At 44.7% G+C, this 18,690-nt stretch overlaps 1 protein-coding gene across 1 annotated transcript in view; it reads left to right on the top strand.

Annotated features, from left to right (window-relative positions):
* ESYT3 (extended synaptotagmin 3) overlaps positions 1-18,683 on the top strand; it is a 44,944-nt gene extending 26,261 nt beyond the window's left edge. Inside the window, exons 11-23 of the mRNA XM_060279091.2 lie at positions 822-870; positions 1,690-1,779; positions 2,541-2,603; positions 5,513-5,581; positions 6,590-6,655; positions 8,774-8,860; positions 10,616-10,765; positions 12,970-13,442; positions 14,682-14,780; positions 15,320-15,451; positions 17,123-17,228; positions 17,605-17,654; positions 17,934-18,683. Of these exons, the coding sequence (XP_060135074.1) occupies positions 822-870; positions 1,690-1,779; positions 2,541-2,603; positions 5,513-5,581; positions 6,590-6,655; positions 8,774-8,860; positions 10,616-10,765; positions 12,970-13,442; positions 14,682-14,780; positions 15,320-15,451; positions 17,123-17,228; positions 17,605-17,654; positions 17,934-17,979 (1,480 nt within the window). The 3' untranslated portion in view covers positions 17,980-18,683. The remainder of the gene's footprint in view (positions 1-821; positions 871-1,689; positions 1,780-2,540; positions 2,604-5,512; positions 5,582-6,589; positions 6,656-8,773; positions 8,861-10,615; positions 10,766-12,969; positions 13,443-14,681; positions 14,781-15,319; positions 15,452-17,122; positions 17,229-17,604; positions 17,655-17,933) is intronic.
* Positions 18,684-18,690: the final 7 nt, after the last annotated feature.

Consider the following 18,690-nt stretch of genomic DNA (forward strand, 5'->3'; position numbering starts at 1 on the left):
AGTAATATTTCATCCATTCATTTCATTGGCAAACTACACTGAACAATTGCAAAGCCCTCTACATGGGGTTACCCTTGAGGTTGGTTCAGAAATTGCTGCTTGTGTAGAATGCTGCAGCCTGGCATCTGCAAAATACATACTTTTCAATGCCCAGTAAATACGCATTTTAACCATAAAATATGTACATTTGTGTGTACTTTTTGGACCTCAAAACTACATTGCAAAATTCAGAGAAGTACATGATTTCATCAGGTGCTGTGTTTGAATCCACAAGCAAGATCAGGACTGTCAAGATGCTTCATAAAGCAGTCCAAACAAATTCCTCCTCTATCCCTACCTGAGACAAGGAACTGTTCATTGTCTGAGCCAGTTCTAATTCCTATGGATGGGGGGGGGGGAGGACCTACCAAGTTATATAAGGAGCAACTATCTCAGTTCTTGTTTGATTTAAGGAGCTCCCTCAAACCTTGCTGTTTCTGAGTTCATCTTAAGGACTGCACAGCTTCCTGGTGAACAATAGATGATTAGAATCTGCAAGAGCCATTGGACATTTTTAAGGAAATGTAGCCACACAGTTGGAGATGGTGGGGAGGAACCAAAATATTCCATGATGCTAAAGGGATTGTTTTTCTGGACCTCTGTTCTGTATTACTTTAGAACAGAGGATTCTGTTGATCAAAAAGCCCAACCCATTCATAACTGATGCAGGGTGAGAAGATGTGAACACCAGAAACATCAATACATGTTCTGTTTATAACTCATAGAAGCAAGTAAAGATACTACAGTCCTTAACGGCTTATTCTTGTCCTGTCTTTTTACAGCCTGTTTATAAACCTTGCAGATGTGATGAAAGACAGAGTTGTCGATGAGGTAAAATGTGTTCTCATGTTAACTCTTCATTTTATAATGTTTCTTGAAAGCGTGCAGATTTTGCGATGGGCTTTGAAGTTTTACGAAATTTTAATGATCCATAGGGACGGTTAAATCACTTGAGTTCTCGCTACTATAATCGAATAGCTTAAGTGTTTGAACAAAACAGCTGATGGAAGATTACAAAAAGCTACAAAGAGTAGATCAACAAATTGGTTCTGGCAAAAACTTTCTTGGGCAAGAGCCTATTTTATTAGATGCCTATAATTCTCTCTCTGTGTGTATGCACACACATATGCAAGTTGGGGATAGAAACTGCTTTGCAATACAACTTTAAACTGGGGTAAAAATACTGAAATCATAGCCCATACACTCCAATAGGATGAACCGCAAGTCATTTGAAGACTTATGATCTTGAGGCTCTTTTGACCCAAGAGCAATTTCCTGATGTGTAAAAGACAGGCAAGGAACACATGAGCAGAAGGGTTGTTGTCCTGCAGTACCAAAGGACCATGACAGAAAAGGTTAAAGCTGCAGGTGCTTGTCAATTAATCGGGATAATTAAGTACCCTGTGTATTTTCAAGCTGGGCTTCTTTATTGGAGCAGAGTCTATTATGGACCTCACCATTCCAGCAATAAAAATGCAGTTTAAGCACATCAAGGTTTTAAAGTGTCCCTCGGATAGACTCAGCCCAATAAAGCACTAAAGATAAATGGCTGGTTCTGCCACTTCAGTTCCCCCTGGTGCACAATTCATGACACACTTGCAGGTTAATGTGCATTTATGACACTGATGCGCTTTTTCTTTCTTTACAAAGTGGTTCCCCTTAAGCAAGATTGCAAGTGGACATGTGCATTTAAAGGTTGAGTGGTTTTCTCTGGTCACCAATCAAGAGAAACTTTGCGAGGTGAGTGTTTCTGAGAGATCGAAGTCAGCTGAAGTGAGATACTTGCTGCAAGATGATTGAAAGGATCCAAGTTCCATTCTGTGCCTGTGTGTTCTTTGCCAGCTACATAATTCAACTATTTCTTGTGGTGGCTGCATTTAAAGCCCTTCCTTAGCTAAAAACTGTACATTGATTGGGCAGTCTGGCATGGAAATGTTGGAAGTGGCTCAGTGTCTGTTTAGGGCAAGGCTGCAGCTTGTGGTCAACTCAAGTTGGTATTTGCATCCAGATTTTTTTTAAAAAAAATATTATTATTTATACCCCACCCATCTGGCTGGGCTTCCCTCTGGGCGGCTTCCAACAGAAAAATGAAACAAAATAATCTATTAAACATTAAAAGCCTCCCTAAACAGGGCTGCCTTCAGATGTCTTCTAAAAATCTGGTAGCTGTTTTTCTCTTTGACATCTGATGGGAGGGCGTTCCACAGGGCGGGCGCCACCACCGAGAAGGCCCTCTGCCTGGTTCCCTGCAACTTGCTTCCCGCAACGAGGGAACTGCCAGAAGGCCTTTGGTACTGGACCTCAGTGTCCGGGCTGAATGATGGGGGTGGAGACACTCCTTTAGGTATACTGGACCGAGGCCACGTTCCCCTGCCCAGCCACATGGCAGATGAATAATAACAGGCCTATCAAGCGGGCCACTCTGTTTGCAACACCAGCTTTGTATATGAGGATGTCAGAAAAGCTCTTGTCTTATTTTGGATTTCATTTCCCTCCCACAGGACAAGAATGGTTTTGCCACAGCAATTCTCATTGTGTATTTGGACAGGGCTTTCAATCTTCCTGTGAGTAAACTGATGGAACAACACTTTCAAACTGTCCAGCTGCACACAATCCAATTGTTAGTGTCTGCATGCTCATGATGAGAGGGCAGAGATGGAGGATCTGTGGGGCTCTAGATGTGGTTGGATGCCAATTGTCATCTGGCCCAGGGATGGTGGGAGCTGCCGTTCAACAACATCTGGACAGCCACAGTTCCCCATCTCTGGTGCTGGTTCCCCAAAAGCTGCTGCTTTGCTGCCAAGCATCCCAGTTTGGCTGAGAGAACAATTTTGTTGTCTGGAGACTAGTATCCACAACTTTGCTTATTTATGCCTTCCAGGTTCTGAAAACTTCTATTTCAGAAAGGAGGTGAATGACGAGTAGACACATCTGTGACCTCTAAAAGTGAACAGATGGGTTTTTTTAAAATAAATGTGGAAGTTTAGATTTAAAACAATAAAAATGAATAAGACGGAGCATTCTGCAAAGACTCCATGAGGGAGAGGTTAACTTGTTTATGGGATGGAGTGAGGGAAAGAAAGTTGGCTGAAAAGTCTTCCCTCCCTAGATTGGAACGATCTGTCAGCCTCAGTTTCACCTTTTTACAGTCTTAAATTCAGTTCTCCACACTTCTGCAGAAGTTCGTGATTTACAAAAGAAATCATGAAAATTCATAAGCATTTCAATGCAAATTTCCCCTAATACCGTGTTTTTCCTAAAATAAGACGTGCCTCTAAAATAAGCCATGGCACAATCTGTTAAAGGCAAAAATATATAAGACATCCCCCCAAAATAAGACATGTTGGGGGTACCGGTACCTACCCGACCCAGCGGGAGCCGGCAAACGCAGCAGCGCGCGCCAAGCCCCAGCCCAGCGGGAGCCCCAACACAGAGACGCGCCGAGCTCCGACTGAACGGGCCCCAGGACCCGGCAGCGGGCGGCGCACGAAGCCGCAGGACCCGGCAGGAGCCGGCAGCAGCCCCAGCCGCGCCGCGCCGCCCGAAGCCCAGGGTCCCGGCAGCGGGCTCAGCGGGCGGCGCGCGAAGTGGCAGTAGCCGGCAGAAGCCGGCAGCAGCCCCAGCCACGACGCGCCGCACCGCCCGAAGCCCAGGGACCCGGCAGCGGGCTCAGCGGGCGGCGCGCAAAGTGGCAGTAGCCGGCAGGAGTCGGCAGCAGCCCCAGCCACGACGCGCCGCACCGCCCGAAGCCCAGGGACCCGGCAGCGGGCGGCGCGCGAAGTGGTAGTAGCCGGCAGGAGCCGGCAGCAGCCCCAGCCACGACGCGCTGCACCGCCCGAAGCCCAGGGACCCGGCAGCGGGCTCAGCGGGCGGCGCGCGAAGTGGCAGTAGCTGGCAGGAGCCGGCAGCAGCCCCAGCCACAACGCGCTGCACCGCCCGAAGCCCAGGGACCCGGCAGCGGGCTCAGCGGGCGGCGCGCGAAGTGGCAGTAGCCGGCAGGAGCCGGCAGCAGCCCCAGCCACAACGCGCCGCGCCGCACCGCCCGAAGCCCAGGGACCCGGCAGCGGGCTCAGCGGGCGGCGCGCGAAGTGGCAGTAGCCGGCAGGAGCCGGCAGCAGCCCCAGCCACAACGCGCCGCACCGCCCGAAGCCCAGGGACCCGGCAGCGGGCTCAGCGGGCGGCGCGCGAAGTGGCAGTAGCCGGCAGGAGCCGGCAGCAGCCCCAGCCACGACGCGCCGCGCCGCCCGAAGCCCAGGGACCCGGCAGCGGGCTCAGCGGGCGGCGCGCGAAGTGGCAGTAGCCGGCAGGAGCCGGCAGCAGCCCCAGCCACGACGCGCCGCGCCGCCCGAAGCCCAGGGACCCGGCAGCGGGCTCAGCGGGCAGCGCGCGAAGTGGCAGGAGCCGGCAGGAGCCGGCAGCAGCCCCAGCCACGACGCGCGCGCCGCCCGAAGCCCAGGGACCCGGCAGTGGGCTCAGCGGGCGGCGCGTGAAGTGGCAGTAGCCGGCAGGAGCCCCAGCCACGACGCGCCGCACCGCACGAAGCCCAGGGACCCAGCAGCGGGCTCAGCGGGTGGCGCAAGAAAGCCCCGTACCATGCTCAATAAAAAATTAAGACATCCCCCGAAAATAAGCCGCAATGTGTTTTTTTAGAGAAAAAATAAATATAAGACGTGTCTTATTTTGGGAGAAACACGGTAATATGCCTTGTGCATTTTCACTAATATATTCATTTTATGCACCATTTTACCTGATGCGTTACGTTGGCAAACATTCTTTGGTAGGAAAATTGCACCTCAAAAATCAGAGAAGTGCAGCTTTCAAAGGCTAGCTGCATTTCAGTTCTCATGTTGTTTGGAAAATGCAAATCTGAAAGTTTCACCTTTAAATGCAAACTGAATTGAATTGTCTGTTGCTAGAGTTGAGATTCAGCCCTTGTTCACAATTATGTATGCTGCTAATCTGCTTTCAGTAAAATTAGCTTCTGGCCCATGTTAGCCTTAGAACTGAAAACAAAGCAAAAACAACCTTTGTTTTTGAGAAGGAAGCAAGGACTTCTTTTCCTGCTAGGTGATTTGCTATTTTCTGGGATTCACTTTGCTGGTAGCAATATCCTGTTCTTTTCTTCTTTTGCGTCCATAGATCTAATCCTACACTACTTCTGTTTGTTATGGGGATCTATACCCTGCCTATCAATCAGATTTCAAGGGTGTCTTCCAAAATCAGAAAACATACCGTAATAAAAACAAGCATGTATATGCTTTAAAACACAGCAGAATAATAAAAGCAGCATAAAACCTAACAGCCAGGATAAAAATAGACCAACTTTGATGGAAGGCCTGAGAAGGCAAATATCATTGGTGCTGAAATGACATCATTTCATTGGTGAGCTTACCTGGGGCAAGTGATCAACTACTGCTATACGACACCTAACTTTTGTTTTTGTATTCCTTCCTAAATATCTTCCCTAATACAGAAAAATCAGTTTGAATATTACAATGGTGACTGTGGAGCAAAGAAATATAGAAAAGACAGATACCTCAAGGTAAATGCTTCAGAGTCCCCTGTGTCTCAAAAGGGGCACACGCCCTGAACCAGCCTACTGAATGGATGCCACGGCTAAAACCCTAAAATATGTTGCATCTACGGGGGTTAATGTTTGTTTCTCAGTGGTATGTCAGTGTCCCATACCAAAAGGAAGAACAAAGACACTATAGTTGATGGTGCAGGTGAGGCTAAACTGGTGAGCAGCAGGTAGGAGGAATATTTAAGTCAAGATTAGGCAATGCACAAGACATTCATAGCATATGATCAATGGACCCCAGTAAAAACATGGGTGGTCTCTGCTTCCATGCGTTCAAAAGCATGTTTCTAGCCCTTGTGGTGCTACAAAAGCAAGTTTTTATTTCAAAAACTGAGCCGTTATTATTTTTGGACCAGCCCTGATTCAATAGTTATTGGTTATTCCTATTATTAGTTATCCCAGCTACTGGACCACCTCTAGCAAGACCATATTTGTCTAGTCATAAATGGTGCTGCATCTGTCATTGTAATGCAAACTTTAATTGTGTTTGACATATTTGGCAGCTTGGTTGTAGCCTTCTGATTTATACTTGCCGTGTGGCTGTTTTGTGCTTCAGCTATAATTGATGAACTCAACGGTCTTGTAACGCAAGAGCAGCAGCAGCAATTGCTGCTGACCCCCTTATCTTTACCATATAATGCCCAAATTCTAGTGCAAAACATGTATGGCTTAACTCCACTCAGTGAAATGAATGCAGGGTGTACTGCATTGCATTTTGTGGAGAAAGTACTGGGGAAACTCAGCCAGATGGGCGGGGTATAAATAATAAATCATTACTATTATTAATTATTACTGTTTTAATTATTAAAGTTCTGCTCAGAACAGGGTTCCTGTCCCTTCCCAGATCTTGCAGAACTCCCAATGTTCAATAGCTAACATCAGCCTCCCTGTTCAATCCACCTCCTTTGTCTTTTGGAATTCATGATGCTATTGACTCTGTCTTTTCTTTCAAAAATTTAAATAATACAGAAGATGGAACGCGAACCTTCTTCCTTTGTCCTACTCACAGTGGGCAACAAAACTCATAGAAGCAAGGTAAGGGGTGTAAGAATTATTTACTGTTGTTTGTTTTTAAAAAACTTGAATGGACAGTTGTCTTCATGGGGCATGTGTGGTTTTCCTGTAGCAATGTCACATCTTGGATACATGTGTACTTCTCGGATAATTAAAAAGCAACACCTTGGGGTTATGTAGGTGCTGCCCCAATGTAATATCTGTGGTGTGATGTCCTGTCCCCACTTATTGGGTGGAAGTGACCGTATTGCCTGGGCTGGTGGGAATAGTTACACAGCTGTGTTGTAAATATTTCTTTTGTATGTGGTTGGATAGGCCCTCCTTTAAGAGCGTACAGCCAACAAGGAGGTTTTTTGTTTTTTTTGTTTAACAAAGAGACCTTCTGACTAAAAAAATAAATAATTAACCTAGATTCTTGAAATGACAAGAGTCATATTTTGGAACTAAAATTAGCACACTGGGCTACTTTTGCATCCACCAGTAACTTTTTACGGGAATCTTTTTAGATGAAGCTTCTGGGTTGGACCAAAAGGCCAACCAGGTGGCTCTGAGAATCCATAGCAGATTTTGATCAATAACAATGTTGGTCAAAATAGCCAAACCTGTGGTGTTTGTGCAGTTACATTCTACGTAGCCACTTCAGTGGCCATTCAGTTTCTACCCTTGGGAAGGATTTTGCTTTCTCAGGAACAAAATAGAGCACACAGAGTCCGGGGAAGGTTTGAGATCCCCTTGAGTAGGGTGAAGGCAACAAATGAGGGGCAATTTGTCTGTTTTTGTTGCATTAAAAACTGATAGTATGGGAAAGTCTTGAATATAATGCATTGTGTCGTATTGATATAGTTGGGCAGTCTGATTACAAAATGGATGCTATACCCCTTCCAAAAAATTCATTTCTTAAGTGTATGTCTGCTCCAGCTGTTTTTCTTGGGCTGTGTCCTAAGAGTCAGTGATGCAATCAAGTGCTAATGAATACATCCTTAGCGAGGCACTTGGTTTTCCCACAGTGTTCCTGCTATGTCAGCGCAGGCATTGCATTAAGAATAATTGCCTGCGGTAAGCTTGCGGCTTGACATGACCGCAACAATCTTCCTCTTTACTCGTGAGGAAGCCTGCTAGCACACAGGTACTTTGGTTTGCCACGTCAACCAGCTAGCTGAAGCCACTGGCAATCAATCTGTTGGAGAGGGAGGCGTCTGGGCTGTTCTTTCAAGCCTTGAGCTCTTCTTCATAGCTGCTTCTTCCATGGTCAATTATTGCGCCCTAAGCAGGGGGTGGAGGGGAATACTTTCTGTTGTTCCACATTGAGCTCCAGCCTTAATTGATCTAGGCCGACTGGATCGGCTGCTAGCCTATTTATGGTGCTCCAACAAGCAGCAGAGAACTCCCTTTCCATACAGGTGCAAACTGTGGCTACTTCTATAGAGTTTCGGTTACAATCAATTATAATTCAGCTGGCATATTTCAGCATTAATATTCTTCAGATCGTGTGGGGAGCCACGGGGGGGGGGGGGGGGTGTCTACTGGGCACCTAACTGGCTCTGTGTGTTTATTTCTCTGACTTAAAGAAAGTAAACTGGGTAAGGGGCTTTTTAAGGGTTGGGTTTTTTCCCGTTTGGGTAAGAAGGTAGTGCTTAAGACAGGGAAACCTATAGATCCTTGAAAACATGCTCCGTTGAAGTCAGCGGAACTGTCTTCTGAATTGGTATAAAAGGTAAAGGGACCCTTGACCATTAGGTCCAGTCGTGACCGACTCTGGGGTTGCGGCGCTCATCTCGCATTATTGGCCAAGGGAGCCAGTGTACAGCTTCCAGGTCATGTGGCCAGCATGACAAAGCTGCTTCTGGTGAACCAGAACAGTGCACAGAAACGCCGTTTACCTTCCCGCTGTAGCGGTACCTATTTATCTACTTGCACTTTGACATGCTTTCGAACTGCTAGGTTGGTAGGAGCAGGATTGGTATACTGTCCTGTAAAACCTGCTTCTCTTCAGTTTCTAGCATTGTAAATATATGCGGCTCCTTGGGAGTACTGTATGTCCCATTGAATGGGGCTTTTCCCAGATAGGTTGGGAATAATTGTTGCTCAAGTGTTCTGTAGCTAATGTGTGGATGTCATTATTTCTCTCTCACCCTTCAGACCTGTAATTTCACCAAGGATCCTGCGTGGGGCCAGGCCTTCACATTCTTCGTCCACAGCGCTCCATCGCAGTCTCTTCATCTGGAGGTCAGTTGGCCCTCTCTCACCTTGTGAGCATGTGACACAACATGGGCTTATGCTTAATAGGTCTGTGACAATAAAATAAATGATTGGCATGGGTTTCTGCTCTGTACACATGTGCTATTGTGTATATAAGCTGTTGTTGCTTTGGAAAGGGACTTCAAAAATGTAGGTCATTATATTTACTGAGGAAGGGACTACTGGGCTTTGTGGGAAAGAGGGACCATATTTATGTTTTCTATAGATGCAGCTGAGATATTATTTAGCCTTTCTTTGGGGACTTCAGATTCAATGATATGATGCCTGTGTATTATTATTATTATTATTATTATTATTATTATTATTATTATTATTATTTGTTGCTTGTTACCTAAATACAGTGCAGTATACCTAAATACATTCTACAATTAAAGACCATGTAAAAACGTAACACCGGTCTTGAAAGACCTACATTGGCTCCAAGTACATTTCTGAGCACAATTCAAAGTGTTGGTGCTGACCTTTAAAGCCCTAAACGGCCTCGGTCCAGTATACCTGAAGGAGAGTCTCCACCCCCATCATTCTGAGGTCCAGTGCCGAGGGCCTTCTGGCGGTTCCCTCGCTGCAAGAAGCCAAGTTACAGGGAACCAGGCAGAGGGCCTTCTCGGTAGTGGCATCCGCCCTGTGGAACGCCCTCCCACCAGATGTCAAAGAGAAAAACAACTACCAGACTTTTATAGGACATCTGAAGGCAGCCCTGTTTAGGGAAGCTTTTAATGTTTCATAAATTATTGTATTTTAATACTTCTGTTGGAAGCCGCCCAGAGTGGCTGGGGAAACCCAGCCAGATGGGCGGGGTATAAACAATAAATTATTATTTATTTATTTATTTATTTATTTATTTATTTATTTCATGCAAACACCTACAGTTCATACATGCAACAAACGCACACAACCCTTACCCACAAAACAGCCACAGGAGGCTTCAATTGGCCCTTTGGGATAAGTTTTGACTCTTCAGCTGCCTCAGTATTGGCACATTTCCCCCGTCCCCCAATGTAGCCTATTCTTTGGTATAAGATGCCGCCCTCCCCCATCCAATAAACTTCTGGGGGGAGAGGAGAAAAATGTGAACACTTCCTACAAAGACCCTAAACCAGGCATCCCCAAACTTCAGCCCTCCAGATGCTTTGGACTACAATTCCCATCATCCCTGACCACTGGTCCTGTTAGCTAGGGATCATGGGAGTTGTAGGCCAAAACATCTGGAGGGCCACAGTTTGGGGGTGCCCGGTTTAGTAAAACATTTGTGATGAATCTAGATCAGCGTTTCCCAAACCTTGGCTCCCCAGCTGTTTTTAGACTACAACTCCCACCATCCCCAACCACTGGGACTGCTAGCTAGTGATGGTGGGAGTTCTAGTCCAAAAACAGCTGGAGACCAAGTTTGGGAAACACTGATCTAGTGATTTTTTGATTTTTTTTTAAAAAAATGCCTTCTTGTTCAATGGGTAATCACTGCTGAGCCACAGCAATGGTACTACAAGTGATTTAATAACACAAGAATACTGAATCGGGTTAGTGGCCCACCTAGTCCAGCTTCCTGTTCTCTCAGACCAATCAGATGCTTGTGGGAAACCGGCAAGCAGGACCCAAGCACAAGAGCACTCTCCCTTCCTGCAGTTTTCAACCACTGGTAAAAGGAGTAAAACACTGTTGGAATTAACTCATCATACCAATCATAACTCACCATACTGTCTTTTTTGCTTCCGCCCCCTATAGATAAAAGATAAGGACCGGGAGAATGCCCTGGGGACCTTTGTGTTATCTCTTGGCAACTTACTAAAAAATCCTGATATGACACTTGAACAAAACTTTCCACTGGATCATTCTGGTGTGGACAGCTCTATTAAGCTGAAAGTTGTGTTGAGGGTAAGTTTAAGGTTCTGCATCTTTCTTCCCCCTCCTTGCTTTTCTGTTGTATCTCTTCCTGTAGGAACTTGTTGTGCTTTCCTGAAACTAATTAATCTTCTGCAGTGGCTGTCAGGAATCTCTCTGTTTACATCCTAAGATATATTGCTTCAGACTTCATAAACGGGTGATTAATTGACATGGGCACAATGAGTTCTGTCTTGTAGAACTCTACTGAAACCATACTTCATGTATAGATTGGTGCTCCGTGCCAAGTTGATATATATTCAAATCCATCAGAAGCGTGTACAACAAGCTCTTGATCTCTACACCGGGTGTATCTATTAAATTACTCCTCACAGAGTTAACAGTTCCCAGTCACCCTTAACAAACTACAGTGCCCAGAATTCTTTGAGGGAAAGAACTTTCTTTAAAGGTATAGTGTGTACGCAGCCTCAGACCAGTCCTCACTAGTCTCAGTGCTGCCCTTGTAGAATTCAGCAAGGAAGAAGATGGGGGCAAAGCTAGAATTAGTTGTCTCTGCTTGCCATTGGCTCTGGCTACTATTCGGCTCCCTGCCCTGCCAGTCCCAAGTGACACTAGCCACCACTGCCAAGGTCAAGCGTCTCATGGGTACCACATGCCTGGCTTAAATTTATTATTTCCAAAGGCCAAATAATAAAAGGAGGTGGGGATTAATACTGTGGCCAATGCAAAATAAACGCCTAAAAAGCTGCTTGGTTAGGAGTGGCTGGAACATTTCAGTAAAAAGCATGATGTCTTACCTTGAATTCAACCACAGTTAGTACTTACCTACTTTGTTTTCCATGTTCTACAAATGGGATACGAGGATTTCCAAAAGCACCCAGGTGGTTTAGAGCAGAGTTCTCTTCAATTTTCAAAATAATGATCTCAAGCACGTGTCATGCTCTGATGAGATGGATGCTTTGTATTCTTTCCCAAGACAGATCAGCAACTGGGGAATTGACTTGAAAGCCAACAGCACTTAAACACCTGCGGTCCAGTTGTGTATCTGTTTTAACTGCACACAGTGGCATTAAGGAAATGTTTAAAATGTTCTCTCCTTGGTACCTAACGAGAATATTTGCTGTTCCTACGTATTTTTCTTTTGGGTTAGGGTCATGACCCTAGTTTTCCTGATTTCTAGGCTCATTCCAGAGGGCAAGTTCCTCCTTCTTGTCTCATGCAACTAATAGAGAGAGAAAAATGCATATGTGTGCAAGAGAGAGAGAGAGAGAGAGAGAGAGAGAGAGAGAGAGAGAGAGAGAGAATGAGAGAGAACGAACTTTTCCTACTGTGAATTTGGAGCACTTTAGAAGTATCCTTTGTTAGTGGAAGACAAAACTGTTAGGATCTGTTACTCACAAGCAGGACCCTGGCAGAGACACATGCCCGACTGGCATGTTCTCTCCCTGCTGGTCAATCGTTCGGGAGCTTCAAAAGCTTTCCCCAGCCCAAACATCACAGTGACTGATGCCAACTGACATCAGCACACTTACGGATCCGCAGTTTGCGCAGTTGCGTAACAGGCCTCAGCAACTCAGCATTTGGCTAATCTATTTCATTTACATATAAACACACATGGAGCACTGCAACATGGCTCCCCCTCTCTCTAGCATCAGGCAGCAGAGAAATAACAAAGGACAATATTCCCACTTTACGGAACACAGTATCACAAACATCCTGTCTTCGTCACTTCCCACTCTGTGGAAAGTAAACATATACTGTCATGTGATAGACAAACAAAAACTACTTCCTTTTTAAATTTTAAATTTATTTGGTTATTCAGATTAAAAAATTACAGTCACATATCCGACCCAGGTGGCGCTGTGGTTAAACCACTAAGCCTAGGGCTTGCTGATCAGAAGGTCGGCGGTTCGAATCCCCGTGACGGGGTGAGCTCCTGTTGCTCGGTCCCAGCTCCTGCCAACCTAGCAGTTCGAAAGCACGTCAAAATGCAAGTAAATAGGAACCGCTACAGCTGGAAGGTAAACGGTGTTTCCATGTGCTGCTCTGGTTTGCCAGAAGCGGCTTTGTCATGCTGGCCACATGACTTGGAAGCTATACGCCGGCTCCCTCGGCCAATAATGCGAGATGAGCGTGCAACCCCAGAGTCGGTCACAACTGGACCTAATATGGTCAGGGGTCCCTTTACTATGACTATGTTGTTTACTCTTTCTCCCCCCTCCCTTTTTTATTTTCAGGCTTTGGACATACAGCAGCATGATCCAGAAAGTACCTATACTGGGGTTAATGCCTCGAAGCAAGCTCCCACCCCTGCCACTGAGCAGGACGAACCCAAAGGCAAGACACATTTGCCGCCTCCTCCTCCTCCACCACCACCTCCACCAAAAGTAGAAGTTCCCAAAGCACCCCAGGAGAGGAGCAAAGACTTAGGCCTGCCTGACCCCCAAGGTGACCGACGCGAGAGCAATGCTAACCTTAATGTAAATGAGAAATTGGCAGGGCCCATTGTGATAGAGGCAGTGGCTGGAATTAATGAGCAAGCCGGCACAGGTGGCTTGCGCCCCAAATCCTTGACACCTCCGCAGACCATCCCAGCACGCCCTACACGGCCGGCCCTGCAGAGACTCCAGGTTGCCCCCAGCATTGCGTCTCTGGGCTCAATATCCGCTTCAAACTTTGATGTAACTTGCAGCAATCTGGATCTCAATAAGTAAGTCTGCCTCAGTGTGAATTTTTGCCTAAACTGAGCATGAGCTGTACACTTGTTTCTGCACACATTTGGAAAATAAAAGACCCGCTTGCAGATGCTAATCTTCTAAGCTAGCATTACTGTGGCTATTTCCTGTTGTTCATGGTATTGAGAAAGGGGTAAGAGGAACTCCTTAAGGCAGGTTAGTTTGTTTTTAGAGGGTGGTGATCCTTTGTTTTGAGACTTGCATTACCTTCAAGGTACATAAGTGTTCCTGTGTGGGATTCTCTAAGCATGTTCCAAGACAAAGGTGTGTTTGTGACACCGGGGTGCCTCATGCAAAACTTTTGCAGCACCCACACAACAATGTCGGAATGCCAGCCCATTCCCAGGAAAATCCAGGAAATTAAAGAAATAACAAACACAAAACTTGTCACCAATGACCTATCTTAAATACTTCAGTGACCTAATTAGAATGCCCTCTGGAATCGCCCAAAATCTGTGGGAGGCATTTATTTCTCAAGATATGCATTTAGATCAGAGCAACACAACATGTGTTATAAGTTCAGTGAAGTTTATGTTTAAGTGCAGCAGGAAAGGAAGGGCTGCACTTCCACTTGTCTCACCACTTTCCCTAGGAGAAACCCACTCTTTCCTGCGGAATTGGAGCAAACATCAGTTGGGTTTTTTGCAGATCGAAATTTACTCCGATTCCACAGTAAAGAGCGGGTTTTCCAGAAACAAATGGAAAACCTCTCAGACCATGCTTTCTAGGCACAGGGCAAGCGTAAGTGTGGGCAAGCTTAAAAGGGCTTGGAAAGGCTAGCAGTTGGCACACAGACCCCGTATCAAGTAAATCATAGCCCTCAGGTTAGATGCCTGTAGCTGCTCCTGGGCAGCTGATCAACCTTCTACTTTCTGCTGGGATTCCAGGTCTCTTTGATGGAAGGCTCTTTGTACTTCACGTTTAGCATCTATGCTACTGTGACAGTTTTTTCTGATTTGAATACAGTTTTCAGAAGACACCTCAAGGTGAGATAGACCCCCCGAGAGGGCCAAGAGATGCTGGAATAAAATACATCTTCCTTGGCACAGAGAATTCCTTCTCTTGGGAATGGCTTATAGTTGGTTTAGCTTATGGGGACGAGATATACTAGTGTAAGTTAGTAGGGATCTTAGTTATGCAGCATGTGTCCAGCTTCTGGATGAGGTTTTGTTATTTTGTTATTTTTTTAAAAAATGTAATTCATTATCTTGCAGTGGGACACTTTATGATGGAATGCCCCTGGGAGAGATTCACCTCACTGTGCGCTATGCATCCCTACGGCAGTCTCTTATCGTGCTGGTCAATGCATGCAGGTAACACCTGAGAGAGCTGTTTCTCTCTGTCTTCTGTGATTGATAGACATTGTTTAGGGCTTGATTTTTGGTATGCACAATTTTCTGCTGTGGACACAACCAGGATGGTGTGCTCACATTTACAAACATCCCGTTGCATCCTTCTAATACGGAGTGGATCACATGCAGCTATGAACATTGTCTTGCTGGCTGTCTTACCAGTCTGCCACCCATTGACACCCACCCCCTGCCCACCCAGGTCCAACCACTTCATTTGGTAATGGGTCTTTATTGTAGACTGCATGCTTTGTACTGAAATGACAAGCCTGGCTGTGCCCAATAACTGCCTGGCTTCAAGCACTGTATTAGCAGCAGCCTTATCTACAGAAAAGCTCGGGAGGCGCAAAGATCCCTCTTACTTCTTAATCTGCTTTTCTCACAACTTCTTCAGAGGCAGGAAAAACAAGTGTGGGCACACCCGTACGCACAATCCTAACAGACTATAGTTAAGCATTTTTTCCACCTGTTAATCCTAAGGATGGTATCTCATTTCCCAAAAGGAATTTAACACCCTGCTCTCAGCAAGGGGCACATCCCTATGTCCGCATCTACTTACTCCCAGACAAAAGATGGGTAATGCGAAGAAGAACTACTGTCAAGAAAAGAACTCTGAATCCTCACTACGATGAAAAGTAAGTAAAACCTGAAATGATTTTCCTTGTCAGACCCAACGTATTTCACCTGCTATTCATTTGCCAGAAATGTGCAGTCACACCTAAGCCTTTAAATATGTCGTTTACTAAAGTTATGCCTTTAGTGGGAGAACTGGATGTGGCAGTCTGTCATTGTTTGGGTGAAAATGTTATAAGAGAAGAGCAGTTTCTTATATCTTCTTTCCCTCTTCAGTTTTGCTCACTTTTTCAAATCTTTTGTTACATCTGTTATAGGAAGGTGCTTTAAAAAATTTGCCTGATTTGTAGATCTTCTGATGTATATAGAACCTGTACATACAGTATCTGAAATAACCAGAATTTACTCCACCTTTTTGTTTCTTTACGTGCGAAGAGTAGCACGCCTCCAAAATCCTGCACATTACAATTTTTAAGTGAACATTAATCTGACCCTGGCTTGGATCCCAGCTAGCCATCTGTGAACAGAAGGGCTACTTTCGTTCATGGGCAGGACTGGGATTCAGCAGAGGATTATTTCAGGAATAAGGCAAATTTTATTTCTCCCAGCTCCCTCTCCTGCTGCTCTAGAGGGATCCCCTTTAACCCTCCAGAGCAGATCTGGGAGGGGGCACAAAGAAGAATCTGAAAAAATGTATTTCTATCCCACACATAATTAAAACTATCATTTAAAAGCATTCCTACAAGTGGAAACCTCATTAGGATCCAAACCAAATGACCCATCATCTAATATTAAAGCAAGGCTGCTCAGCTCAAACAGAGAAAATATGAACCCTCCTCTGTATATCAGCTTCCCTCTTCTGAGAAAGGGTTACTTTCAATATCCTGAATGCTTAATGGGCAAGCTGTGTGCTGAAAGCAAGGGATAAATTGATCTGCCTTAGGCTTTTGTCAGAAGCCTGCCACTGGGCAGCTGGGTATCTTCAGCTCTGAACATGGATTACAGCACTCAGAAGAAAAAGGTCACCTGTCTAGAGTAGGGATGGGGAACCTTTAGCCTTCCAGCTGTTGCTGAACTACATTTCCCATCACCCCTAACCATGCTGCCTGGGGCTAATGGGCCTTGGGAGTCCATCAAGATAAAAGCCATAGGTTCTGCACACCTGATTTAGAGGTAACAAGGAGATGGTCCACTTCCCTCAGTGAGGTCACTGAGTGCCTCTGAAATGGAGTGATCTTTCTGTTTTGCATGAAGTGCCCAGAAAGGTCAAAGGTAGCACTGGCCTGCAGTGTGTTTGTACACACACACACACACACACACACACACACACAAAATGCCTTAATGTTTCAGTTTGTGGGTAAAAAGTGGAAATCTGAGATTCCAGTGCCATACCCCCTAATGGTCTCTGGAATAGAGGATGAAGGTGATTTCAGATCAACCCAGGCTTCAGAAAACATAATGCTTTTAAAATTGTTATCTATTTTTTTAAAATCAAGCTTCCCACTGTGCAAAGACCAGTGAGGGAAATAGTTGTTTAGTTTTTCGTAAAATTTATATACCACTTGATTTTGTGGTCAAACTGTCTCATCCATTCATCTAATCTCAATGATGGAAACATTTGGAGGCTAAGAATGTCTTGCTTATCAGAAGCAATGTTTTTAATTAATTTGCAAAGCTTTAACCTCTTTGTAGTGTTCCGTGCCTATTCACGCATTTCTTGTCTCTACTTCTAGGTTTGAATTTTTTGACACTCTGGAAGACGTCAAGAAACGAGCCTTAGACATTGCAGTGAAAAACAGACGGCCATTTATTTCACATGAAAGGAAGGAGCTTGGAAAGGTATGGCAATGCTTTCAAAAGTTAAGACCATGAGGGCATGGCAGAAAGATTAAATATACTTCCAGTTGTGCCATGATACCCCCTTTCTCACAACTTCTGTTGCGTTCTTAAGAGAGAAATCTCCTGTACCCAACTAATCAAGCATTTGCTGCTATATTTAAAATTCTGGTGCTGTGACAACATCCTCTCTGCATTAAAGAGTACGCCTGCATTCCAAGGATGGTTATAACTCAATAAAAACTTGCTTGCAGGTTCTATGCCTGCTAATCATCTCTACTTATTTTTGAACCATTTATCTGTAATTCAGACAGTAAATTAAAATATTCAAGCAAGTTATTTGAAATATCTTTTAATTTTTAATTTGTTTGTTTTGAAGGTGCTGATTGACTTGTCAAAGGAAGACTTAGTCAGGGGCTTCTCCCAATGGTATGTTTACATTTACAAGTTATAAGAACATAACCCCCCAAAAAGTTATATAGGTTTTAGTTGTAACCTTTTGATGCTGTACTATATGTGGTAGTTTCAATGCCTGCACAGTTCCTACAATTGTGGATTGCTGTTGTTTTTAGAACAAAACTTTTTCCTAAAAGGGATCACATCTAGTCTAACCTTGCTATAAAAATTGGCTTCAAAAGGTGGGGTTTTTTTGGGGGGGAGTGTCTGTCCAGCAACTTTTGTAATGCAATTCTGTTCGTTCTTCTGTAGGTATCAGCTGACAAGAAATGGACAGCCTGGACAGCCCCAAAGTTGATAGCTGAAGCAAGTGTACATATGTATATTTTGAACTTTTTAAGGCTGCTGCAAAATAGTTTCGTAATTTTTTATTTATCTTTGTTTAATACACTTCTATAAAATATTCAAGATGCACTGTTTTAGCAATAGTTCTGTAGTCACTTGCGATGGCAGTACTGCTGGCAATAATACACAATTAAAATGAACATTCATATATGCACGCCTGTGGCATGCATCGGGTCTTCAGTCTAGGAAATGCTTCCAGGTTGTAGTGCAGTACAATGCTAGCACACCTAACCTGGAGCTCTGGCAGAGAGGCAAAGCCCCTTTTGGGCGATTGCTGAATGAAACAAGTGGTACTTCAAGACCACCACCTCTGAGTATATTTGATTGAGAAGCAGAAACACAAACCTTCCATAATAAGAGGGCTATATAAAACTTTCACACTGATTATATGATTATAAGAATATGCCACTATTTGCCCTGCCCCCCCTTCCTGATATGGGGGCATGTGTGTTATGACTGTTACTTCAGTGCCAGCTTTTTTTTTAGCCATTGCAGGATGACTAGAAAACTGTTTTGCAGCTACAGTCTTCTGGTTCACAGCCAAAGTGCATTCTGAACCCCTACAATCTTAAATTATATTTATTATGCCAAAGATGCATGTGTTTTCTGAAATTAAACTGAGTACAAAACTGATTTTAATAAAGAAACTTAAAACACTGTGGTA

The sequence above is a fragment of the Zootoca vivipara genome, chromosome 1 (assembly GCF_965207765.1).
Source record: "Zootoca vivipara chromosome 1, rZooViv2.hap1.1, whole genome shotgun sequence".
Classification (NCBI taxonomy): domain Eukaryota; kingdom Metazoa; phylum Chordata; class Lepidosauria; order Squamata; family Lacertidae; genus Zootoca; species Zootoca vivipara.